The sequence below is a fragment of the Equus przewalskii genome, unplaced genomic scaffold (genome assembly GCF_037783145.1).
Source record: "Equus przewalskii isolate Varuska unplaced genomic scaffold, EquPr2 ChrUn-13, whole genome shotgun sequence".
Taxonomy (NCBI): domain Eukaryota; kingdom Metazoa; phylum Chordata; class Mammalia; order Perissodactyla; family Equidae; genus Equus; species Equus przewalskii.
In genome coordinates this window covers 5985758-6013558 of record NW_027228750.1, presented here as the reverse complement: position 1 = coordinate 6013558, position 27801 = coordinate 5985758, and the positions used below count along the sequence as shown (strand labels likewise).

General features: G+C 36.1%; 1 protein-coding gene across 9 annotated transcripts in view; it reads left to right on the top strand.

Annotated features, from left to right (window-relative positions):
• Nucleotides 1-27801, top strand: part of MAGI3 (membrane associated guanylate kinase, WW and PDZ domain containing 3) — a 219450-nt gene that overhangs the window by 131327 nt on the left and 60322 nt on the right. For 6 of the 9 annotated variants that reach the window (XM_070607888.1, XM_070607887.1, XM_070607885.1 and 3 more), the window contains exons 2-4: nt 4163-4279; nt 19057-19176; nt 24841-25050. In XM_070607888.1, coding sequence (XP_070463989.1) covers nt 4163-4279; nt 19057-19176; nt 24841-25050 — 447 coding nt within the window. The remainder of the gene's footprint in view (nt 1-4162; nt 4280-19056; nt 19177-24840; nt 25051-27801) is intronic. The other 3 variants (XM_070607886.1, XM_070607893.1, XM_070607890.1) reach the window with 2 other exon arrangements.

The window sequence follows — 27801 nt, the reverse complement described above, 5'->3', positions numbered from 1 at the left end:
GAATAATCTTAACACTTAATGCAAAGCCTGCCTGGGTAAGAATCCTAAGTTATGAAGAATTTTTTTCTCTTATTTGTTCAACAACACCTGCATTAACCCCAAGTAAATGTTTTCCATACCCTTGAAATGTTAAGTTTCTATGAAACTCTCCCTAAACAAAAGGTGCAAGTTCATACACAACTTGATAATGTAGATATATTTAGCATTGTCTTTGTGAGTTATGTTTCTGTTGGCATTCTAGTAATTCCACAGTCATCTGCCTATTCAGGATATTTGTGCTTTTTTTTTTCCCAAAACAAGTTCCATAGAATTTTATCAAAGAGGGAACCATAATATTCTGTCGTCTTGCAAAAGTTGTTTTGGTTTCTTGAGGCGAGGAAGTCCATGATAACTACTACAGCCAATATATTCATCTCAGCATTGCATCCAGAATCTCAGTAGAAGCTGAGGGTGAAAATTGAGAGTGCAATTCCAGCCCTGATAATTCTAGGTGTTAGTCTTTAAATCTAGCTCTTTCTGCTTTTAGTAGCCTCTCAGTCTTAAGATCTTGTAGTCCCTTGAAACAGGAATTGACTTGTTTTAACTTCATTTCCCATTTAGAGACCCCCTCATGCTGTAATTGGAGATCTGTGATTTTTATTATGGCTTTGTCTTTAATTATATCTAATTTAATGGCAGTTATTTTTATAGATTAAAATCTAATCTGGGTTTTTAGCATTTTATAGTTACCTCTGTGAATTATATCATACCTTATAGTAAAGTTTCAAATTAAAAAACAAAAAAAGAAAATCTTGAGTTAAAAAAAAGTATTGGTTCAGATTGTCTTATTTAATTACATAGGCATTATCTTTTATCTACATTAAATCTATTCCTGAAAATATGCTGGATGGTAGGTTTTTAGATATCGGAGCTTATATTTATTATTTTAAGTGGGAAAAATAATTATGCATTCTTTGTCTATTCAGAAACCCTAACTATCACAAATATCGCTAAAATACTTTCTAAAAAATTATTTTGTTGAGGTCACCTTAGCTTATAACGTTGTGTAAATTTCAGGTGCACATTATTACATATCAGTTTCTGTATAGACTGCATCATGTTCACCACTAATAGTCTAATTTTTAATCCGTCACCATGCACATGTGCCCCTTTCACATCTGGTAACCACTAATCTGTTCTCTTTTTCCATGTGTTTAATATTCCACACATGAGTGAATTCATATTGTGTTTGTCTTTCTCTGGCTTATTTCACTTAGCATAATACGTTCAAGGTCCATCCATGTTGTTGCAAATGGCATGATTTTGTCATTTTTTATGGCTGAGTAGTATTCCATTGTGTGCATGTGTGTGCGTGTGTATGTGTGTACCACGTCTTTAGACATTCATCTGTAGATGGTCACTGGATGGCTTCCATGTCTTGGCTATTGTGAATAATGCTGCAGTGAACATTGGAGTGCATAAATCTCTTTGAATTGTTGATTTCATGTTCTTCGGATAAGTACCCATTAGTGGGATGTTTGGGTCATATGGTTGTATTTTTAATTTTTTGAGAAATCTCCGTACTGTTTTCCATAGTGGCTGCACCAGTTTGCATCCCCACCAGCAACATATAAGGGTTCCCTTTTCTCCACATCATCTCCAACACTTGTTATTTCTTGTCTTTTTAATAATAGCCATTTTGATGGTTGTAAGCTCGTATCTCATTGTAGTTTTGATTTGCATTTCCCTAATACTTAGTGATGTTGAACATCTTTTCATGTGCCTGTTGGCCATCTGTGTATCTTCTTTGGAAAAATGTCTGGTCATATCCTCTGCCCATTTTTTGATTGGGTTGTTTGTTTTTTTGTTTTTTTTTGTTGTTGAGTTGTAGGAGTTCTTTTTGTACTTTGGAAATAAACCATTTGTCAGATTTATGATTTGCAATATTTTCTCCCAGTTGGTGGATTCTATTTTTGTTTTATTCATGGTTTCTTTTGCCTTGCAGAAGCTTTTTAGTCTGATGTAGTTCCATTTGTTTATTTTTTCTTTTATTTCCCTTGCCTGAGTAGACATGGTATTCAAAAAGATACTGCTAAGAGCCAGCTCAAAGAGTGTACTGCCTATATTTTCTTCTAGTAGTCTTATGGTTTTAGGTCTTACGTTCAAGTCTTTAATCCATTTTGAGTTAATTTTTGTGTATGGTGTACTAAAACACTTTTAAGCACCTATATATAACAATCTGCTGAAGTTTTGCATAATATTTATTACAAGCATTTGAAACACTTCTTCCCTAACTTTTAAAAAACTTAATGAACCCATTATGTTTTTGTTTAATAACAATGAACTTGTACAGTATTGATTGTGAATTAGATTTTTCTTCTACCCAGCAATGAACAAGTACTGTCATATAAATAAAAAATAATATGATTCCATTGAAATTGGACTTAGGTTCGTGGGGCCCCTAAAATGCCTGGCAGAAGCAACTTCTGGGACTAGGGATTCTTCTTTGTTAGCCCTGTAAACATCCTTTGAGTTTTCTTCTTTGATCACAAAGGTGCCCCCTTTCCTCAGCATCTATTTTTGGCAAGGCAAAACAGGGACTTTTTGATTTATGTTTATTAGTTTAGGATCTGAATGTTATCTCTAAATGTTAGAAGCACTCTGATTTCCTGCTTATATTAACACCCTCTCAAATAGGTTATGTTTATTTATACATGTGAGAAAAGACCAAGAGGGGAGTTTAGAAATGTTACATTATGGAATAGTAGTTAAAAGAATGAACTTATCTGTAGTAACCTTTTCACTTATCTAATCTTGTCATAATCACGCTGTTCCAAATAAAACAAAGAGTGTATTTTAATCAGCTAGTCATTTTTTCTCCAATAAGATAATCTGTTTTGTCTTAGCATTGCTCTTTTCTAATTGTCTAAAGTCTTGTCTAATGAACAGCGTTTGGATTGCTTTGATTTTCATTTGAAGTTCAACTCTTACTACAAATTCACTGCTTTCAGATTCCTGCAGTTGCGTTTTTTTTCTGCTTAACATTTCTGAGATGTCTAATATTCCTCTATTTATCTCCCATTTCTCTCAAAAATAAGGAAAAAAATTTTTGACTCTCTTATTTATGCGCATTGTATCTGGGACTCAGGCAAGTGGACAGAAAATGCCTGTTGAATCTAGTGATAGGCCGAAGGCTCTGAGGTGGGGCCCATTTGGTTTTTTTGGTGGCCAGTGTGGGTGGAGCATAGTTTGAGAGGGGGAAGAGTGAATGAGTTTGGGTCAGAGATGGCCAGAGCTAGAACATGGAGGGCCTTAGGCCATGCTTAGAAGTTTGTATTTTATTCCAGGTGCACTAAGAAGTCATTGGGTGGCTCCATACAGAGTAGCGATTATCTGATTTATGTTTTAAATCGCACTCTGGTTTCTGTGTGAATGGTGGGAGCGGGAAGGAGGCAAGAATGGATGCAAGACCCATTAGAAGGCTGTTACAGATTCCAGATGAGAAATGATGGTGGCTTAGATTGGGGTGGTGGCCATGGGAAGGAGAAAAGTGGATAGTAAGGGGTATGTTTTGGAGGTAGAACTGACAAAAGTTACTATGGATCTGGGGGATAGAAGAGAAAAGGAGACATACAGGGTGACTTATAGCTTGTGGTTTTGTTCCACTGGGTTGGTGGTGCTATAATTTTCTAAGACAGGGAAAACTAGAGGAGAGGAAAACACTGGGGGAGGGTGGAATTAAGACTTCTGTTTTGGCTATCTGAAACCTGAGGTCCTTATTTGACTTCCAAATATATCTGCAATATATATGAATGAAGTTGATGAGTTTGGAGCTTGGTAGAGAGAGCTCAGGGATAGAGACATGATAGGAATTTGGAAGCTATCGGTATATAGATGGTATTTAAAGCTATGGGCCTGAATGAAATTACCTTGGGTATTTGTCATATTCTCTTACCTATACCTTCTCCCTCCCTAACCGTGTAAAATTATACCCACATTATGTATTTCAGGTATATATTTTAATTATAGTACCTATAATAGTTTGGCATTAGTTATCTTGTTTTTAGTAAAATATTCTGATTTCTTTTTCCTGTTTATAGCTAAATGGTTTAAGGGTATCCAACCACTAGCATCTGTATTTCACTGGTGATCTAACAGTTAAATGTTTTGGTTTTTTTTGTAGGCAAAGTCATTAATAAAGATTTGCGACATTACCTGAGTCTTCAGTTTCAGAAAGGATCAATTGACCACAAACTACAGCAAGTCATCAGAGATAATCTCTACTTGAGAACCATTCCATGTAAGTATGAGACGGAATAAAAGAAATGAGGCGGAAATATCCCTATTTAACTAATCAGACGCTAGAAACAGTTCAATAGAGTATCTCCTGTGAAACTGTGAAGACTAAGTTGGGGCACCAGAATGAAACAAAAATTGACTACGGAGAAAAATTTTCAGAGGACTTGCGAGGGTTTTGTTTTTAAAGATTCTATATTGTGACTTTTTAAAGTCATTAGACTTTTAAGAATTCAAGAATATATACGTACCTGTTGCAAACTAGAGTTTATTCCTATAAATCGATTTCTAAAGCCTATGCAATATGAAGACTTTCTGCTCTCAATGCCTTGTACACTGAGGACAAACATTTTTGTATTAATTATTAAGATGTTATTAATTTTAAAATCTGCTCCTTCCCCAAAGGAAAAAAGAGAGAAGCATGCAATGCCTTCTTTGTGGTAATCCATTTCGAATTTTTATGTACATGTTGGTATAGCTTTTCCAAACTTAATAGTTTTCATAGGACCTGGTCATTGTAATGGTGTTTTCGTTTTTTTTTTTGAACGCATAACAAGAAGTAATGTTTGCTTAAGTTTTGGCTTTAGTTAATGCAGTCTGGGGAAGAATAAAAAGCAGTAAACAGTAAAAGAGCATAAAAGGACCTTCTGATTTGTTTTTGTTTTCAATATATTTGTGACTCCTTGTGGATACTAGCTTTTGCAATTGCCCTGGAATTCTTGATTTCTTTTTCTTATTTACTCTTGCACCGTGTCCAGTCCATCAGCAAGCCTTTCTAATTATGCTTCTTAAATATCTTATCTGTTTTCACTGCCTTAGACCCTCACCCTTTCTTGCTTGAACTCTTTTTTTCTTTTTTTAACAACAAATAGCATTATATAGTGGCAAAGAGTTAGGTAAAACTGACTTCACAATCTTGATTCTAGCATCTTACTAGTTGCTTCAGTTAGGCAAGTCACTTAATTTTCCTGAGCCCCAGAATATCCATAAATAAAATGTTAATAACAAGACTCACCTCATATAGTTGTTATTAGAGTTAAAATGAGAACATGAATATAAACCACGTAGCCTGGAGTAGATGCTTAAGCAGTGTTTCTCCCTTCCCTGTGCTAACTGCGTCCCCTGCCTCCCATGTCACCTCAGTCCACTCTGTCTTTAAAGTGCACGTCTGATTCTTGTCCGTCTATAGTTTATCCTTCAAAGACTCCCAGTGACTCCCAGTCTATATTCTTTAACACAGTATAAAATATTTTGTTTTTTGTTTTAAAGTCTGACTTCTTATCTATGATTTCCTCCCATAAACCTACCTTGCCAGATTTCAGAATTGCCACTCTTGCCTTCTTTTCTTTGCATTTTCCTGATATCATTGTCCATCTTTTTATTCTTTCATTGTTCTGAATTTCTTTGTTTTATGAATAGTAGCCAATGTGAAACTTTCTTTATATTTATTGATGTGATCACTATCTTTAGTCTCGGTTTTCTTATGTTTTTCTATTTTACCCACATACAAGTCTTTTATATAAAAAGCCTTTCACTATGTAGTCTATTTTATTTCATCTCTCTCTTTTTGGGAAGGTTTGTGTCTTTATTCTAGTGGCTATCTTTATACCTTTATATAATGTTCTTTATTCCTCCTCTCCTTTTTTGTTTTTGTCCCAACAATGAGCAATATTAAAATTATCTAGTCATCGCTTCTTCCCCTTCCCTTTTTCTCTCCCATCATCTAACATGAAGTAGTATCTTTTTACTCCCAACAAATGTAATCAGTGAGCTTATTCTACTTTGCATATGCTTTCCTTATTCTCGCTGTTTTTTGATACTTGAGCTGTATTTATATTGGCAAAACAAACAGCCATTACATACTGCACTCTTCCCTTTATAATCATCATTTATTCTTTATTCTGTGGGTAAATACATACTTAATCTAACTACCAATCCTTAATTGCTTTTCTTCAATAATTGTGGTTGTCTAAAGCTTGTTCTCAACTAGATTTCCCAGGAAGGGTTCACAGGATCATCACAGTGGTTTGTCTGTGGCCTTTATACTTTAAAGTTTGTTTGGATGGATATTAACTCTTTGGTTCATATTTTCTTTTCTTGACCATCTTAATTATGTTAGTCAATTATCTAATTGTCTTCTGGCATAAAGCGTTGCTCTTAAAAAGTCTGGAAACAATCTTATTTTCATTCTTATATAAGTAACTTGGTATTTTGCCTGCATGGGGTGTCTCAGGGCAGCATTTTTAATTTCATAGCTGTAGAGCTCCCTCTTTCCTTGTTAAAACAAGTTAATAAAAATATGTACTTGTACTTTCTGCTGCCCTCTTCCACTTTTACTTGGACCTTCTTTTAAATTTACTTTACTGTCCTAGTTTTGCAGTTTCTCCTCCTTGTGAGGTGTAGTCCTAGAAAGGAGCTACAAGATATTTCACTTTAATTCATAGGGTCTTAACAGCTGCAGCCTTTTCAGATCCTGACAGGAGCTTTTAACTTACAAATTTAAGTGCCTACAACCCTTCCAAGAAGATAGATGTGATGATATATCAGTAGCAGTTAGCACACCAAATGGTCACATCTGGCCTCTAATTATCATTATTTACTAAAAGTTACCAGATCTTCTTGGAGAAAATTCTGATTCCAGGTCTGGGGCAAGGAAAGTACAAGATGAGATTGGGACATCTAATTGTACCAGAAAGTATATAAATGCTTAAAAAGTTATGGGGACATATAGAAGGACATAAAAAAAAAACCCGACAGCTAGAAGAGGTGCCCAGTGACAAAATTTGAGACAATTTGAGCAACAAGATTAATAAGAGAGAGAGAGAGAAAGACTTCTACCATTGTCAGACATTACACTATAGATAGAACGAGACTGTGATCCCTAAGAGAAGAGGAAAGGAGACTACACACAAAGGAGTCCTATGATTTTCTAAAGTTTCTGTCTGGAGGCACTATCTGGACCACAGAACAGGGATGGAGAGCCCAGGCAGAGTACAGAAGACTCTGAGTTGAGGGGATAGGAATCTAAGTTCAAGAAACCTGAAGTGTCTGGAATTTGCAGGACAGGGTGTCAGAGAGAGCTATGAAGAAAAGGAGCTCAAGCAATCTGTGTAGGTGCCTCCTCGAGTCTATTGCTGAATACTAAGCTGAGAATGTACAGGATGAGACTTCACATGGCCAGGCAAAGAATTCTCTGGGAGAAGGTTAGCAATTCCCAGAACTTACACAGGGCTGGGAGAAATCTGAGTTCCAACCAGCCTGAGTGGAGAGACCGCATAAGGGTTATGACTTACTAGTAGAGCTTAAATGGCCAGCCATAGATTAAGCAACTTGAGGCCCACTTTAACAAAGCTTAATTAAGCAAGCCCCAAAAGGGTCAAGGAAATATTTATGTAACTTAACTGTTAGGAAAAAGACAGTAAGGAAGAAAGGAAGAGAGGGAGGGAGGAAGGAAGGGGGAAAAATAACATTCTTTAAAGGAAGACAACAAAATCTAGATGCTGAATAACATAACATTCACAATGTCCAGCATCTAATACAAAATTACCAGACATACAAAAAAGCAAGAAAATGTGACCCATAATCAAAAGAAAAGTCAGTTGATAAAAAAAAAACCCAGAAATGACACAGATAATGGTATAACCATACCAAGAATTTTAAAGTTATTATAAATAGGCCCAAGGTTTAAAGGGCAATACGAATAGAATGAAGAGAAAATGGAATATGTTTTTTAAAAGAAGTAAATGGAACTTCAAAAAAAAATCACTGGATGGGCTTAGCAGATTGGAAACTGCAGAAGAAAAGATCAGTGAACTTGAAGACATAGCAATATAAACTAATCAAACTGAAACATGGAGAGGAAAAAGACAAAAGGTGAACATTTTTTTTAAACAACCAAAGAGAGAGAGAGAGACTTCTACTTCTGCCGTGAAGAACTGAGTGGTACTGGATTTACCCTCTTATGATAAACAACTGGAAATTAGGCAAGATATATGTAACAACTGTTTTTAGACATTGGATTATAGACAGAACAGGACTGTGGTGGTCTGTTCATATTGATCTATGGCACACTATCAAGCCAAAGTGGGGGAAGCAGAAACAATATTGGAAGAAATAGGCTGAAATTTTTCTAAATTTGTTAAAAACTATAAATCTACAGATCTAAGAAGCTCAAAAAACTCCAAGCAGAAGAAACATAAAAAAAGCCCCATCAAGGTATGTCATAATGTAATTGCTGAAAACCAGTGAAAAAGAGAAAATGTGAAAGACAGACAGGAGAAAAAAAAAAAACTTTACATACAAGAGAACAAAGAATAACTACAGACTTATCAACAGAAACAGTACAAGCCAGAAGTCAATTACACATCGTCTTTAACATGCTGACAGGAAAAAATGCAACCCTGGATTTCTATATACAACAAAAAATGTCCTTAAAAATAAAGAATTTTTCAGACAAAAAAAGGTGAGGGAATTTTTCACCAGTAGACTTGTGCTATAAGAAATATTAAAGGAAATTTTTCAGGTGGAATGGAAATGATAAAAAAGTGATAGAACTGAAAGGAACATAGACAACTTCATAATTATAGTTCAAGATTTCAACGTCCCTTTTAGAAAAAGTATGCAACAAGTCAATAAGGTTGTAACATGAATAACAACTTCAATCAACTTGACCTAATTACTATTTATTAGACTTTGCCATCCAACAACAGAAGAATATGCATTCTTTTCTAGTGCACATGGAACGTTTACAAATATAGATCATATTCTGGACCATAAAGCAAGAGTCAATAAATTTAGGAGGATTTAAATCATACAAAATATGTTTTCTGATCACAATGAAATTAAATTAGAAATCATTAACAGAAGGATATCTGGAAAATCTCCAAATATTTGGAAATTAAATAGCACACTTCTAACTAACCTCTGAGGTAAAGAATGAGACAAAAGAAAATTACAAACTATCATACAAATCAACATATCAAAACATCAAACACATCAGTTTGTGGGATGTTGCTACTGTAGTGTTTAGAGGGAAATTTATAATATGAAATGCTTATATTAGAAAATAGTAAATTTCTCAATCAATGATCTAAACTTCTACCTTAAGAATCTAGAAAAAGAAGAGCAAAGTGATCCTAAATTAAGTAGAAGGAAGGAAATAATAAGGATAAGAGCAGAAATCAATGAACTTGAAAACAGAGAAACAGTAGAGAAAAATCAATGAAAACCAAAGCTCTTTCTTTCAGATCAATAAAACTGATAAAATTCTAGCCATACTACTTGGTAGAAAAGAGAGAAACCACTAATTAACAATATTAGCAATAAGAGAGGTGGTATCACTAAAAATCCTACAGATGTTAAGTGGATAATAAGGAATTTTCTACACAACTTTAAGGCAGTAAATCCAACAATTGAGATGAAGTAGACAAATTCCTTGGAAGACAAAAACTACTGATGGTCACTCAAGAAGAAATAGAGGAACTGAACAGCTCTCTGTCTATTAAAGAAATTGAGTTTGTATTTTGTAACTGTCCCATAAAGAATACTTCAGGCCCAGATGGTACTGGTGGATTGTCCCAAACACTTAAAGAATAATAGCAATTCTACACAAATTCTTCTAGAAAATGGAGGAGGAGGGAACATTTCCCAGTACATTTTCTATGATCTGATCATTATCCTCATTTTAAAACCAGACAATAACATTAACAGAAAAGAATACTCAACCAAAATTTTTCATAAACATAGATTTAAAAATCCTTTAAATATTTTAGCAAATAAATATATAGCAATATACAGAAAGGATAACACATTATAACCAAGTAGGATTTGTCCCAGGAATGCAAGGTTGGCATAACATTTGGAAATTAATATAGTAACAGACTAGGAAAGAAAAACCATATGATCTTCTCAATAGATGCAGAAAAAACATTTGACAAAATTCAACTCTCATCATGATAGAATCTCTCAGAAAACTAGTCTGCCAGTTACTACTTACTGCCTCTTGCCTTCAAATTTACTCTTTTGCTTGCTTATGATACTGCAACATTTCTCCCTTGCCAACTGGCACAATGTTGAGCTTTGTCAGTAGAGGGTACAGGAAGGATACGGGAGAAAGAAGAGACTTGTTTTCCTGGTTCCAGTGTCTTTTTCCTTTTGTCCTACCTGCAAAAAGACCCTCAGTAAGTTTCAGCAGTGCTTTAGCAGTCAGCTTCCCAGCTGCAAATTCAGCAACACCTTCATGGGTAGCTGCATGAGTTCTACCAGTGCACCGGCTAACTTCCTCACAGTTTCCTGATGAGTTCAATGGGCACCCCAGCTGGCTCCCCAGGTTTAGGCAGCATCCCCTGCAAGCGGTTTTCCAGTGGGTTTCTGGCAAGTTCAGCCAGTGTCCCAGATGGTTTTCTAGTAAATTCCAAACCCCACCCTCCACTGCAACCAACCACCGCAGGCATCTTGCCTCTGAATTTCATTGGTACTCCAGCAGACAGTTCCCTGCTTGCCAGCCTTGACCCCCCGACTGTGAAGCAGCTCTGTCCCCAGGCTAGTAGCACACTCTTTCCAACAAAGTCTGAATTCCAGACTTCAGGAGCATCCTTCTCTTCCAAGTTTGCTCCTTACTTGGGTGTTCTCCCTCAACTGTAGAGTGGTATTTTTTAGAGTTCTCTTTTATTTCCTCTTAGTTAATTCCTTGTAAATAGTTAATAAGTCTTTATGTTAAGCTGTCCTTGTTCAAGTTACCATGTAGTTTCTCTCTCTTCTTTGGACCTTGGCCTATGTAGAATTGGTACTGGTAGTGGTCCCAGGGCACAGACCCTCTAAGAAGGAATTTTAGAACTGGATTTGATTGTGTTCTTGGGCTTGAGCACAGTGCCAAGTTCCTTCCAGTGGGAAGTAGGATACTCGTAATTTATGACAAGAAGTGGCATCACAACTTAGTCATAGTGTAACCTGTGGTTGATTTTGCTGAAGTGCCAGCTGAACCAAGTACCTTGGGAATGCAAATGACTGCTGCACTTGTCCACTATGGCAGTAATGATGGCTACAGACACTGTGGTGTGGGATAGGTTCTCCTGAGTGCACCAAGCACTTAAAGAGAGAAAATGACAATATAAAGTCAACTAGTTTATTGTTACTGTTATTAACAAGATTATGATAACACTTTAAACTAATCTTTACCTGATACAGACATTTGTTAATAGAAAACCTTCAAAGAAGGAGACATTAACATAAAATAAATACCAAATAAAAATCGTTTACAAAATGAAAGATAATACCACACATATTTAGTATTTGAATCTTTCACTACTAAAATGAAATTTTAAAGCACACAAGTATCAGTTGCATTATCTGATGGTCTTGATATTTGGTAACAAATATTCCAGACATAGAAAACATTTTTCAGTTTGCGTTGATATTCATCAAATTGTTGTGTGTGTGTCCAAAAACATCTTCAAATTGGGCGTTAGTCATTAGTCACTCATATAAGCTTGTTGTCTTTTTTAATGATGAAAATATTTTGTCTCCTTGCTCTGATTTTGGTTTTGCCACTGAAATCTATATTGCTTTCACTTTGGATTTTAGACTAGTTTCTGATTTCAGGTTGAAGTGTTCTACAACAATATTCACATCTTCTCATTTCTTCTATTCAAGTATTTACAAAGCTCTGAACCATGTAGCAAATACTCAAACAGTGGAAAATGCCAGAGAGCATCATTGGATAGTATTCAGATAACATTCAGATCTCCCAACAATCATTACACAGAACCACATGTCAGAAGTGCCAATTTAATGACTTATTAGCCTCTACAACTTGTAATTTTTTTGGAATACTACTTATAGGATTTATATAAAGTATAGATGCATATAATATTATTAATATTTTATTCACAGGAAAGACCCACAGTTAGCAGACAGGGCCTTGACCGCACACATACAGCGTGGAAACAGTGCATTAGGACTGTCTGAGTAGATTGTGACGCTGCTCTCCCACGTGCTTATGTCCTGGTCCCTGGAAATGTTAACTTGATCGTTTGATCCTACTTTTCAGTGTTTCCTGCTCTTGCTTTAAATTGGTATCATTAGATTCCTTCAAACTGGTAACATCTCTATGTCAAATTGTTAAACTTTAATTCTTGCTAGGGAATTATAACACTTTTTTTCTCATTTTTCCTATCAATTGATTTTTCTTGGGATTTAGAAAAAAGTAAACTTGCCAAGAAACTCCCGGAAGGCATTCTTACATGGAAACACTAATGTAAATCAGCTCAGCTCTCGTGTATTGCTGGTGAGAATGCGAAGCAGTACATTTACTTTGGGACATTTTCTTATAAAGGTAAACATACATTTCCTGGGGCCGGCCCTGTGGCCGAGTGGTTGAGTTCACACGCTCCAGCTTGGGCAGCCCAGGGTTTCACCGGTTCAGATCCTGGGCATCGACATGGCACCGCTCATCAGGCCGTGCTGGGGTGGCATCCCACATGCCACAACTAAAAGGACCCACAACTAAAAATATACAACTATGTACCAGAGGGGTTTGGGGAGAAAAAGGAAAAATAAAATCTTTAAAACAAAACCAAAAAAAAAATACACTTCCCATTATGAACCAGCAATTCCACTCCTAGCTATTAACCCAACACAAATTTAAATATATGCCTACCCAAAGACTTGTAAGTTTATAGCAGCTTTATTTATAATATCCAGAACTAGAAGCAGCCCAAATGTCCATCAGTGGTGAATACTTAATCAAATTTTGGTGTATCTGTACAGTGGAATACCACTCAGCAATAAAAGGATATTGACCCACAACATGAATAAATCTCAAAAGCATCATGCTGAGTGAAAGAGGCCAGACACAAACCACTACTGGAGTCAAATTTATGCCTGATTCCATTTATATGAGATTCTCGTAAAGACAAAACAATGGTGACAGCAGGTCAGCAGCCACCACAAGGTGGGAGACTGCAAAGCAGCACAAGGAAACTTTTGGGGGTGATGGTTCCTTGTAGGCAAATTATATCAAATAAAGTGACCAAATAAACTCCCATAACTGTATTCTTTTATATCATCAATAATTAGAAAATGAAAGTTTTCAAAAGGATAGCATTTAAAATAGCATAAAAATATTTGAAATACCTAGAAATTAATCTCGAAAGAAGTGGAAAGACCTCTATGAGATAAAATTAAGGGACATTAAAGAAGGTCTAAATATATTGACAGAGTTTTCTTGTTCATGGATTAAAGACTCAATATGTTGAAGATATCGGTTCTCCTCAAATTGATTAGTAGATTCACTCTAAACCCATAAAAATGCCAGCATTTTTACCCTGCTTATCTGATTCCAGGATTTATATGGAAAGGCTATGAATAGAAAAAATAAAATAGGCGTACTTGCTCTACTGTATCTCAAGATTTATCATGAAAGTATAATAATTACAACGCTGTGATAATGGGGCAGAAATGGTCAGTAGATAAATGGAAGTAATAGAAAGCCCAGCAGCAGACACCCAGTTTTATACAGACGTTTCTATGTAAGATGTCTGACAGAAGTGCCATGGCTAATCAGAGGGGGAAATAATTGAGTTTTCAATAAATGGTGTCGAGTAGCCATTTGGAAAGAGGGGAAATTGAGCTACTACCTCCTGTCAATGAAAAAAAATCTATTTCAGTGAATTAAAGTACTAAGTGTGAAAGGCAAAGCTATAATACAATGTAAAGAATATAGAATATCTCCATGGCCTTGGGACGGATTTCTTCTAGGCACAAAAAGTTTTAGCTATAAAGGAAAGGATTGATATATTTGACTACACTAAAATGAAAAACTTCTGTCATCAAAAGACCATTAAAAAAAAGATGAAAAGAAGATCATAGAGTGGGAGAAGAGACTGTCTGTTCTGCTACAACGATTGTTTCTGTAATGCAAATAAGTTCATATGTGATTGATAAGTAAGTAGGAGAAAGATGTCAGTTTAGCTGAGGTAATAGTGGTTCTTATCCTTTTTCCCCAGCAAGCTAATGTTGTGTATCATCGAGTAGCAGCAAGTAAACATAGAATATACAAACATAGCTGGGTGTTGCATCTACTGTACCTGATTCACCTTAATTTGGCCTGTTTTCTTATTTTGACCATGTGCTTTGTGTTAAAATTGTTTATTGCATATTTTGCCTTATCTTCATTATTCAGTAACTCAACCCTCCTTGTACCTCTTTCTGTCAAGCTACTTTTTCTTTTCATTCCTTTTTTTAAATTTTTTTTTTTTAAAAAAGTATTTTATTTGCTCTAATACTTTTTATTAGGAATTTAACACTTTTAAATTGTATTAATATTTTTAACTAGAGTTGTTACTGATTTTGCCAGCACTGTAGTTACAAAGTTATGATAGATTTTGAGAGATGAACTCTGACCCTATATTCTCCAAGATCTCTATTATTTTTGATGCATAATTTTGCAGAAAGCACTGTTTTAAGAAAGCATATTTCATTGAGCAGAAACACTCTGTTTGCAACACATATACCTGACAAAGGATTGCAGTGTTTCATCAATACTAATACATAATTATTTCACATTTTAACCTTTCTACAATTGGAATGCATCTTAGAATAGATTGAATCTTTCAATTATAATTGCCAGGTGTTTTTCTTTTTTAGGGATAAAATAATGGTGCGTTTTATAAGCTGTTGATTACTTAGATTTGATGAAGTTCTGTAGTATCCAGAATGTAAGAACTACAAATCAGTTTTAAAAAGACAGGCAACCCAACAGAGAAGTGGCAGAAGACTGGAACAGCTACTTCACAAAGGAAGAAATCTCTGGCTGGTGAATATATGAAAAGGAGTTTAATGTCATAGGGTAGTTGCGTGTTAAATACAAAGTGAGATGCCTTTACATACTTAGCATGTTGACAGAAGTTTAAAAACATGATAACAAGTATTGATGTGGACACAGGATGCCTATGGTTTGATTCCACTCATATGAAGTTTCTAAACAGGCAAAACTAAGCTGTGTTGCTTAGAAATGCATTACTTAGGTGGTAAAAACATTTAAAAAAGAAATTATCATGACGATGTCAAAATGGTGGTTACCTTTCGGGGTGGAAAGAGGGAGAGATTTATGATTGCGGCTTTTGGTGTCCTGGGAATATTCTGTTTCTTCACTGGATGGGTTTGCTTTATTATTACTTGGTAAACTTTACATATATGTTTTATGTACTTTCCTATATATTTCAGAATAAAATAATAAGGGGGAATGATCAGTTATGTCAAATATTGATAAGCAGGTAATGTGAGGACTGAGACTTGACCATTGGGTTAAGCAAAATGGAGACTATGGATGAAAATAGCTATTATGTCCATGGAGTGGGTGAGGCAATGGTCTGACTGGCATGAGCTCAAGAGAGAAGGAGAGGAGAGGAATTGGAGACTGTGAGTAAACAGAAATTGTTGGAGAAATTTTTATGTAAAAAGAAGAAATATAGTGGTGATTGGAGGGGATGTAGAAAGCTTTACATTAAGTTTAGAGAGTATCAAGAGAATATAAAGATAAATTTTCTGGAATGCTGAACAGAATGGGGTAGGGTAGGGAAAGGGGAAGAACGTTTTTATATATATGGAATTACATGTTTTTTGGGGGAGGAAGTGAAAACTTATAATACTTATATTTATAAAGAGAATTAACATTAAAACTGCTTTGTAAGTAGCTTTGTCTAAAGACTTACAAAGTATGTTGGAATCACATGTAGCATTTCTTATGTATTAATGGAAAGAATCATGAACACCATCTTGGTCAACACCACTTTGCAGAAAGAGAATGAAGCCCAGAGGGATTAAGTGCTTGTTTAAAATTGTATCATTAATAATAATCCCAGACTGAAACACAGTGGTGCTCCTGCCCCTTGCGTCAGCACTCTTTTTATAGTATTAATTATAATAAGGTTTGCTCTTAAAGCAGATTTTATCTAGTCATTATATTTTATAGTAGAGTTTTTGGATAATATTTCAATTAGCCCTTGCTGCATAACAGACTACCCTAGAACTTAATGGCTTAAAATAACCATCGTGTATTATTTCTCATGATTCCATGAGTTGGCTGAGCTCAACTGGGACCGCTCATGTGGCTTCAGTCACCGGCAGTTCAACTGGAGTTGGAGGGGCTAAGATAGCCTCACTCACATGTCTTGGGTCTTGGTGCTGTTTGTTGACTGGGTCTCTCTCATCATTCAGTAGTCTAGCCTGGACTTCCAAACATTGCTATTGGGACCATTCCAAGAAGGCAAAGATGGAAGTCTAGACATCCATCTATTCTCCACATTAAATTACTCAAAGCAAGTCGTAAATCCAGTCTAGGTTCGAGAGGTGAGGCAACGGGCCCCATCTCTTGATGGGAGGAGATGCAAAATATTGTGACCATGTTTTTCCGCCTGTCACAAATAATTCTAAATTTTAAATTTAATCATTGAATTCATTTTCTAATGTTAATTTGTGTGTGTGTGTGTGAGAGAGGAAGAGTAGCCCTGAGCTAGCATCTGTTACCAATCTTCCTCTTTTTGCTTGAGGAAGATTGTCCCTGAGCTAACATCTGTACCAGTCTTCCTCTATTTTTTGCATGTGGGATGCCGCCACAGCATGGCCTGATGAGCGGTGCATGCCCGGGATCCGAACCTGCAAACCCCACACTGCCAAAGTGGAGTGCCTGAACCTAACCTCTACGCCCCTGGGCCAGCCCCTCTAATGTTAATTTTTACTTAATACGGAGCTAAAAGCTGTTGATTTCAGGAATCTAACGATATAGTTTTAGTCAAATATGAGAAACAAAATTTGATATTGAAAAAATGTGTTAAGAAAACAAAGGAAGTTAGGTTTTCCAGATTTTTTATTCTCTGCGATGTAAAACAGATACAGAAATGCTTGTTTTTATAAAAACTTGGCTAAAAATAAGGGGGGAAATTTATTGAATACAATTTTTATTGCTTAGAATGTCAATCATTATTTTTTGAGATCCTTACTGTAATGTTTTATCATCATCTTTGTGGATTTTTTTCACATATTACAGAATATAATAGAATGTAATGTAACTAAAAAGTAAGAGCAATTAATAGTTTCCCGTGAATTAATTTATAATAATAATAGTATATTTCCAAGCATTGTGCTAATTACATTTGTGTAAAATTTCACTTAATTTGTTTAACAACTATCTATATTATCTGCTATGATTCTTACACTGTGCCAAGACTTGGAGCTGTTACTCTGAATAAGTAGACATGGTCTCTACATATTGCCATACCAAAGATGAGAATCTCTAATGAAACTTTGTAAGCCAGGACCTGAAGGAGGGGTAGGAGTTAACTGAGGTAAGGGTGGGAAAGGGAATAGGAACCCTTCCAGGGAAGGGAATGGCTTAGACAAAAGGCCTGGGAGATAAGCTAGTACAAGGAACATTAAAAGAATTGAAAAACTCTTTTATGGTTAAAGCCTAAAATGTGAAAGGGGTGAGGCAAGAAAGAAGCTGGAGAGGGAGAGTCTGGATTTTATGCCGAGAATTGTGAGAAACTATTGATGGGTTTAGAGATTTTTTTTTCTTAGATTATTGTTTTAGAAAAGTCACTGGCTACAGTTTGGGTAAGGGGTGTCGCCAGGGAGAAGGGTTGACCCTAGGAGACCAACAATACAGGCCTTAGATAATGATATGAATTAGGTAAGTGTGAGAATGAAGAAAAGTATGTAAATCCTAGAGGTATTCAGGAGATGGAATCAACCAGATTTGGTGGCTGGATGTGGACTAGAGGGAGGAACCCAAGAGGGTTGACTCTCAGGTTTCTGGCTTGGAGTGCCCTTTGAATAGGGAGCACAGGAGCAGGAACAGGTTTGGGAAGGCATCCTCGCACAGACTTGCTACAATATCCCAACTTTATTTCCAGGCTGAATACCTGGATCTCGTTTTTGTGTTCTCTACTATTTGCAATGACATTTCTAATGTCAGTTTGTGAGAGTATTGATTCTTGTTCAGTAAAATTCATTCACATCTAGCAATGCTGCCATAACCTGAATTTATACCTTGGACCTGAAAGAAAGATTTTACTTTAGCATGAATTCCTTACTAGATAGAAATTTAGTGCTCTGTCACTGTAGTGAATTTCATTAAACAGTTTACTTACTGCTTAATTTTTTGAAATTACTTAAAGAGAATAATGGCTAGGAGGCACTATGTGAATACCTGTCTTAAGCCTTAAGCCTTTTATTCATTAGTCTAAAATAATTTCATAATATATTTGCCCAAGTTTTTAAAATAGTTCATTAAAAGAACTGTTAACAATTGTTTCTTTTTATTGTCCTTCATGACTCTAGTAAGTAGAATATTAGTTTACATTTGTGCTGTGGAAGAAAAAAATGTATAGGATAGCTCCGTAAAGATGACATCTATCATTGGTGGATTTGTCTCTCCTTCAAATGTTAAGTAATGATAATTGAGGTTTAGAAGAATTAACTGTTGTATCTTGGAAGGTTAAGCTTCCTTTGACCAACTGAAGTTGTTTTAGTTTTCGTAGTTTTGAATTTTATAGCTATCTGTAGATTTTATTAAAGTAGATTTCCTCATCCTACGTTATTTGTTGTCCTAGAAATGTTAACTTGTCTGAAATTTTCTGATCCTCATTCCAGAAGGTACAATATGTTCAATAGTCTGTTTCTCCCATATGTTCTCTATAGACTGAATTTTCTGTTATTCTCAATATTTTATAAGTTGAAAAAACATTTTACAACCTATTTTTTTTTTCTTGTTTTTTTCCTTAGGCACTACAAGGGCCCCCAGGGATGGGGAAGTACCAGGGGTGGACTATAATTTCATTTCTGTTGAACAGTTCAAAGCACTGGAAGAGAGTGGAGCATTATTAGAAAGTGGAACGTATGATGGTATGTCCCCAAATGTTGACAACAGCAGCAACCCAGAAGACTATCTGAATGACTGGAATTTTTTCAGAGGGAATTTGATCAGTAAAATACCATTTTTTTTTAAGTTTTTTCTGTTGGTCTTTGGGAAAATTTTCTTTTGCTTAGGATATTTGTAACTAACTAATTAAAATGGTAGTAAACAATAAGCAAAAGCATTCCATAATATTATAAAGTTGATTGTGAACAATATAGTGAAATCATTGAAACTCACTAGTTTGCATGTTTCATAGTAATTCACATTCATCATATGAACTCAACAGGTATTTTTTTATTGCTTTGTTTGTGGTTGGGAATCCAAACACTGTACACTTTAACAAAATCTATTTATACCTTGACTATCTTGAAAAAGAGAGAATATAGATTAGGGGGAAAAACAACAAAAGCTGAATAATTGGTTTTCGTATCTCTTTCCTCTACCCATTTGATTCTAGGAAGTACAGATTTAAGATCAATTTCAATTTTTAAATGATTCTATTTTAGATCCTTTTTTTCCTCCCCTTATCTAACTTCTTCACTGGCAAGCTTATCCACTCCCATGGTGCCGTATACTTTTCCATCATGGCTTTATCATGCTATTATAATTGTCTTTTTCACAAGCTCTATGAAGGCAGACATCATGTCTTTCTTATTCAATATTATCTTCAGTGCCTAGAGGTGGTGTTCAGTAAATACCTAACCTTGAATTCAGCATATCCAAATGTGCTTTTGGGTTCTATCCAAAAGAGTAATTCTTCGTAATTTCTCTCTTTGGCTGCACTATGAGTTCAAAACGGTGGAGTCATCACTTCCTTCTTTTTCTCCCAGTTCCCATCCAGTCTGTTACCAAATCTAGTCATTTCTTCCTTTGTAGCAGCTTTCACAGTGCCTTTCTTTTCACTTTTGTCACCTCATTGAAGGCCCACAGGACTAGCTGAAGTCTGGGCTATTGCAGGTAATCTCATTTGTTCCAACTTCTTCGCTCTATCCAGCTCTCTCTGCGCATTGCTGCCATGCTGGTCTTCCTCAAGTACAGCTCTGGTCACGTCTCTCTCCGAGTCCTGAGAATCTTCAGTGATTTCCTTTTGCCTGCTGAGTTTGACCCACCTAGCCTTTCTGGGCTTAGCTCCCATAACTCATTCATTCATTCATTCATTTCATCCTCCTTTATTCATTCAACAGTCCCTTTGTTAAGTACCTGCTATGTGCCAAGCACTATAAGAGAGACTAGAGATACTGTGATGAACAATATTGAATTGATACTGCCTTAATAAATCCCATATCTTAACGGGGAAGGCAGTGAAAAAACAAACAACATAACTATAAATTGAGATGTTATGAAGGAAACAAAAACAAGGGATTTAAAGAAAATAATAGGAATGTTTTATTTAGGGAAGGTGGCCAGTGAAGACTTCTCAGAGGAAATGACAGCTACTTATTTTTTATTTTTATGGAAATAGCCTACTCTCATTCACCCCTCTTTTATAGGCAACCATTCTGATATGTTTAATATGTATGTTTTTGTTATTATGTGTGTTTGTAAAATGTGTCTTGTGTCTTGTGTGCATGTATTTATTATTTACATCTGGACTGTGTTATATATTTTGGTTTTTAAATGTTTTCATTTATTACTATGTTTTTTAGATTCATATATGTTGCTATACTTTATTTGCACGTAATTCATTGCTTTTTAACCACTGCATAGTACTCCATGTTGTGCATCCACTGCATTTTACTTAACCATTCTGCTAGTAATGGACTTCCAGATTGCCTCCAACTCTCCATCACCACAGACAAAGCTGGAACAAACATTCTCACACGTGTCTTCTCATAGAGCTGTATGAGAATGTCTGTGGAATATGTGTACCCAGGAGCAGAATTATTGGGTTATAAGGTATATGTATACTTAATCTGATGAAGTAGTTTTGGATAGCCTTGCAGTCTACATTCCCACCAGCAGTGCATGAGGATTTGGTTCTGTAGTGGCTACAGTAATGACCCCATATCCTCGTCAACGCTTGACATTATCCAGCTTTATAATTTTGCCATTTTGGTGGTTTATAGAAGTAGTATCTCATTTTAATTTTTGTTTCTCTGGTAGTCAGAGAGTTTGAGCATCTTTTCATAGGCTTGTTAGTTTTTTTGGACTCCTGCAAATTGTCTGTTCATTTGCTTTGTCCATTTTTTTAAATGGGGCTCTCAATCACATTCCAGCTTGCAGACATTCCTTAGATATTTAGATATTTATTTAGTACCAATCCCTTATTGGATATAGCTTTTTCTCCCATTATGTCACCTAATAACTTTGTCCTGTGTTTCTTCATTAAACAAAAATCCTTAATTTTTGTTTGTTAGGTTTATCATTGTTTTTCTTATGATTTGTGCTTCTGAAGTTTTGTTTAAGAATTCCTTCTCTGCCCTTAGATCTCAAAGATATTCTCCTACGTTTTGTTAAGTATAAGAACATAGTATATGACAAACTGGCATATTACATATTATTAATTACTGTGTGCTCAATTCAAAGGAAATGCAAATTGAAATAACAATCTTCTACCATTTCACACCCACCAGATTGCAGAAATTTTAAAGTCTGATAATTGTGGGAAATGGAAACTTCCATACACTGCTGGCACGAGTATAAAATGATACAGTCCCTTTGGAGAGCTTCTTAGCGATAGCTAGTAAATTTGAAGATGCACAGAACTCTGACCCAGCACTTCCCTCTCTATATGCCTACTCTAGAGAAGCCATTGTCTATGTGCGTATGTAGACATGTACCAGAATAGTCGTTATAGCCCTATTTAAAGCAGTAAGAGATCCAAACAACTCTCTTTTGTAGAGGAATGAATAAAGTACATTTTAATTTGTTCATAAAACTGGACTGTTATACAGCAGTTAAATGGTCTAGAATCTACAGTGTATCAACAGGAATAAGTCTTAGAAGTATAATTGTATGAAAAAGTTAAGGAAGTTAGGAAGTTAAGGCTCTAACTGTGTATGTGACCATATATATATGTCCTTGAAGAGGGAAAAAAAGGAGACCTAAAAGGAATCTGGCAAAAGTTAATATTTGGAGGATGTATAAATAAATACATAAGGATGTTTCTAACACTATTCTGTTACTATTGTCTGTGATTTTATATATGTTTAAAATATTTAATAGTTGGTAATTCTATTATAATAATGAAAAAGCCTTCAGCAAAGAAAAAAGAAACACAAAAAGCTCCAAAACAGCTTCAAAAAGATGAAAAATTTTTCCTGTTGATAACTATAGTCAGGGTTCATAAATCTCATAGTTTTATTTAGTTATTTTTAGTTTTTTTCTTTCTTTCTTTTTTTTTTTTTGAGGAAGATTAACCCTGAGTTAACATCTGCTGCCCATCCTCCTCTTTTTGCTGAGGAAGATTGGCCCTGAGCTAACATCTGTGCCCATCCTCCTCTGCTTTATATGTGAGATGCCTGCCACAGCATGGCTTGACAAGCAGTGCGTAGGTCCGCACCTGGGATCCGAACTGGCGAACCCGGGGCCGCTGAAGCAGAACGTGCAAACTTAACCATTGTGCCACCAGGCCAGCCCCTCATAGTTTTATATCTTGCTGTATCTGAACTCTTCATATTTACCAACAACTCAAGACAAATAGATCTAATTTATTTATAGCCAATGCTAGTTTTCTTTTTGATCTAAGCCCAATAATTTTTTTTTAAATAAGGAAACTGCCAGAATTTATTATGAGGTCCTAAAATCTTATCAATGGTTATGGATACCAATCATAATATCCTGAATTTTTCTAATTTTCACCCTAAGAAAAAGTTGAACTTCCTAGAATTGGGTAATAATTACCAAAAATACACTGAAAAATGTGTTTCTAGTAAAACTACCATCCTTAGAAAAAGTGGGCTTTTCACTTTCGTCAGGGTGCATCCAAATTCCTTGGTGCTGTGATTATTGGACGTAATGCAGGACAAATAGAGATCCGAGAGCACCCCGCTCCCCAGGTAACCTCTCTTTAGAGCATTCCTGTGCCCTCTGCCCCAGAGAAGTGTGAACTGGCTTTTTCACTGACTCCTTGCTCTACTTATGGGCAAGAGAGTTTGCGGAGATCCTCTTAATCTTTTTTAGTAGGAACTTTTGCAGAATCCATCTGCCTGACAGGAGTGACTCCATTTCAAACATAGATTTGGAAGCAAGGAAGTAGTTGAGTGGGGAGACACAAAATACAATTGAAAAGTTTTTGGTTTGATTTCATTATTTTGTGTTCAGTACTTAAATGACAATTACTGCCCAAAGTCAAATTTCTGAAGAATTCATCTTAATACTTTCCCCCTCAAAGCATGCATGGATTAAAGTAAATTGTGTTTACCTTAAATAATCCAATAAACAGCCCATCAATTTACCTTATGTGAATAAATATCCTAATTACCTCCTTAGGAGCCAAGGAATTTGATTAGAAGATATGACTTAAAAAAAAAGAGGGGCCCAGCCCTGTGGCCAAGTGGTTAAGTTCATGCACTCCGCTTCAGCAGCCCAGGGTCACTGGTTTGGATCCTGGGTGCAGACCTACATACCACTCATCAAGCCATGCTATGGTGGCGTCCCACATAGAAGAACTAGAATGACTTACAACTAGGGTATACAGTTGTGTACTGGGGCTTTGGGGAGGGATTAAAAAAAGGAAGATTGGCAATAGTTGTTAGCTCAGAGCCAATCTTCCTCACCAAAAAAGCATTAAAAAAAAAAAAAAGGAGAAGATCATGAGTATTTTATTCCCAAACCATATTTATCTTTCTATGATATTAGTATAGTGATTGATATAAGATCAAAACCAGCAGGAGCCACAAACTGTCAATGTAGCCAGACCTATTGAGTGCTGTCCCATTGTATTTGGCTGCCTAATGGGAACTACATGCCAAATTGAGAATATATTCAATTGTTTTCATTCTATTCTGGAACATTAATTTTTACTGTAAAATTTACTGATCCTCAAGACTTAACATATTAAAGTATTTCTTGCTTTCCTGAGAATAAGCCAATATTGAATTATGCTAATAATGTCTCTATTTGTTCAGTAAATTGTCAGATAAAATAATATAATTAGAATGCTCAGAAAAACTTTTAAAAATTACTTTTATATAAACAGCCTACATTTCAGCACAGACTGGTTAGTTCTTAGCTTTATCCTTTGCCCACATATTTCCTCATTTTACCAAAATAGTTCATTATGTTACACATCAGAACAAAATTATTTGAGTTAGTTTTTTCCTCCTTAACTCCCACTTTTTTTTTTTGCCAATTAGTCTTACATGAGAGCATTGATGCATTTAAATTCACAAATTAGGACCTAATTTAGAACCCATAGAAGGCAAGCCCTGTAGGAATAAATAACCTACATACATAAAGTCAACTTCCTAGTTTTAGTACAAACAGTATTAAAATGTTGGATAATGTTAGATAATACATGGTGAAGGGCATTTGAGAAATTAATTCTTTATGCTCTTTCTGCCTCCTCTTCTCCCAAGAAGTGTTTTGGCCTCCTTTTGGTGTTCAAAAACTTGAGTATAAGATAACAGGGCAGAGACACACACTAGGTCATATTCTCCTGACTGCCCATTCAACATTAGTTTCAGCTGCTGTTATTTCGTTCACTTCAGGAAACTTCTATGGAACCCCCAAGCCTCCAGCAGAACCCAGCCCTTTCCAGCCAGATCCAGTTGATCAGGTCCTTTTTGATAATGAGTTTGACACAGAATCCCAAAGGAAACGAACTACATCTGTCAGCAAGATGGAAAGAATGGACAGTTCTCTTCCTGAAGAGGAAGAAGATGAGGACAAGGAAGCTGTTAACGGCAGTGGAGGTGCAGGTTTGTGAATAGATGAACGACTTCTAACTGATCTTACAGGTTGCCTTTAACATGATGCTGAATTGGAAGTAGTAAAATTTTTTACAAAAATTATGTGAAAGATAATTCCATATTCATATGCAAAGCAAGTGAAAGAATTCTAATTTTTTTTAAAGGTTTTGTATGGAACAAAGAACATCTCTGTCAATCACCTTGTAAATTGGAGTTGCCCCAAGTGGCAATTTTGATAAATCAATAATGTTGTCATTAGTAGTAATATAGTATGCCATTACCCGGCTGCTTAAAAGATTTGGGATTCATTTCTGATGCTGGAATATGGAAATCTTGTTGGCCTAAGTTTTACTTTACAGGCTGTGAACAAAATGTTGATGTTTTAAGATATAGTCATGTGCTGCAGAATGATGTTTTGGTGAACAGTGGACCACGTATACAATGGTGGTTCCATAAGATTAGTACCATGTAGCCTCAGTGTGTATACAGTAGGCTACACCATCTAGGTTTGTGTAAATACGTTCTATGATACTCGCACGATGACAGAAAACGACGCATTTCTCAGAGTATATCCCTGTCATTAAGTGACATATAACTATATAGCTTTCAACCAAAACAAAGTTCAGAGGTTTGGAAATATGCTAATAAAAATTACCTGAAAGATTTGTTAGCAACATCTTGAGTTTAAATTCTGAATCTCTCAAAGAAAATGTCCGAGTGCGACTCGCATATTTTTCATTGAATGCAAAACCAACAGAACTGTAGTAGTGGGGACCCTTCTCCTTTCGAGTACCCCTGAATGATGTGGTGACTGCTTACGAGATCTTACACTTCTAATTGAGAGCATGAGCAGAAAACCACAGAATCACAGCAGAACTAATTTCAGAGCTATGTATTATAAGTTTGAGATGTCCATGAGACATCCAGTTGGAAAGACCATGTTTAAAGTTGGACTTAAAAGTCTGTGTTCTTATCTGAAGATAAATATTTGGACATCATTAGCATATAGCTTGTATAGCAATGACTCTGAATGAGATCACCAAGAGAGAGCGTCTAGAAAGAGAAGAGAAAAAGTCCAAGGACTGAGCCCTGAGATGGCACTCCGCTATAGGAGGTCAGGGAGACTGAGAAGAGCCAGTGAGGTAGGAAGAGTACTAGGAGAGTGCAGAGTCCTGGAAGCCAGGGAAGAGAGTGTTTCAAGGAAGAGAGTGACCAGCTATGTCAGATGTTACTGATAGCTCGGGTAAGATGGGCACTGAGAATTGATCATTGGATTTAGCTATATGGAGATGGCTGGTGACCTTGATAAGAACCGTTTTATTGATGAGAAATCAAAAGCCTTGTTGGAGTGAGTTCCAGAGATAAATGGAACAGTGGAAGTGGAGGTAGTAAGTGTAAACTCTTTCAAGGAGGTTTGGTGTAAAGAGAAGAGAAATGGGGTGGTTGCTAGAGGAGAAAAAGAATTATTTTCTTTCTTTCTAAGAATCAAGAAATAACTTGTTTTTATGTAGATGGATGTGATCTACTAGATAGGGAAGATTGGTGATGCAAGAGAGCGAGCGAGAGAACTGCTCTAGGCAAGAGTGGATGGGATAGAATTTATAACTGGAGAGTTAACCTCATCTAGGCGCACAGACAGTTCCTCCATAGCAGCAGAAGGTGGAGTACATGGGCACAGTTGCTGTGTAGATGTGATGGGGGAATTTGTAGAAGTTCTCTTCTGCTGGCTTCTGTTTTCTCAGTGAAATAGAAAACAAGGTCATCAAATGAGATTAGGGATAAGACAGAAGTACTGGAAGATGTAAGGAGAAGGAAGGTATGAAGAGGTTATGTAGGAGAGTGTCAGAGTGAGTGGACTAAAGAAATGTCCTGTGGTTTTTCGCACATCATTAAGTGCCCTCTTGAGGTTAGTGATCGTGAATTAAAAGTGAACTAGTAAGCATTGTCTGTGTTCAGCCACGTGTGCTGAGGTAGAGTAGGTGGAGAGTGAAATTAAAGCAGAATTATGTCTCAGCCAGGCAAGTATGATGACGTAAGGTTGGGGCAAAGGAATCAGAGTATGTACACGGGAGTGACTATGGTGGTTAGTCATGGAATTTAAGTTGGGTCAGTAGGGCAATGAGGACATGACTATGGGGTGGATGGGGGGTGAGGAACAGTGGAAGGTAGTAAGTAGTAGGATTAATGGATTATAGAACTTGGTTGGATAAAGGATGGTTGGAGTGGAAGTACTGTAAGGAAAGATATGTAATGATATCTAAGGCCTCTTGTCAGATTCTCTGATTCTGAGGCCCTGCCTGCAGGTTGGAGTTACAGTTTTATTATCTTTTAAGTTCTAGAAACGGATTTTAAGTGCATGAATTGTGAACTCCCTGGACAGTAACCAAATTTTAGTATTCTTACCTATATTATGGAATTTGGGACCATAAAAGGATTTTAATATCACCAACAGAGAATTATATTTAAAAGCAGGAAGTATATTGAGTGTAGTTTTTAAAAATTATTATTTTTTTGTTTTTTGAGGAAGATTACCCCTGAGCTAACATCTGCTGCCAATCCTCCTCTTTTTGCTGAGGAAGACTGGCCCTGAGCTAACATCCATGCCCATCCTCCTCTACTTCATATGTGGGACACCTGCCACAGCATGGCTTGACAGGCAGTGCATAGGTCCGAACCAGCAAACCCCAGGCCACCAAAGAGGAACATGCAAACTACGCCACGGGGCCAGCCCCCCAAAATTAGTATTATTTTAAAGGCCTA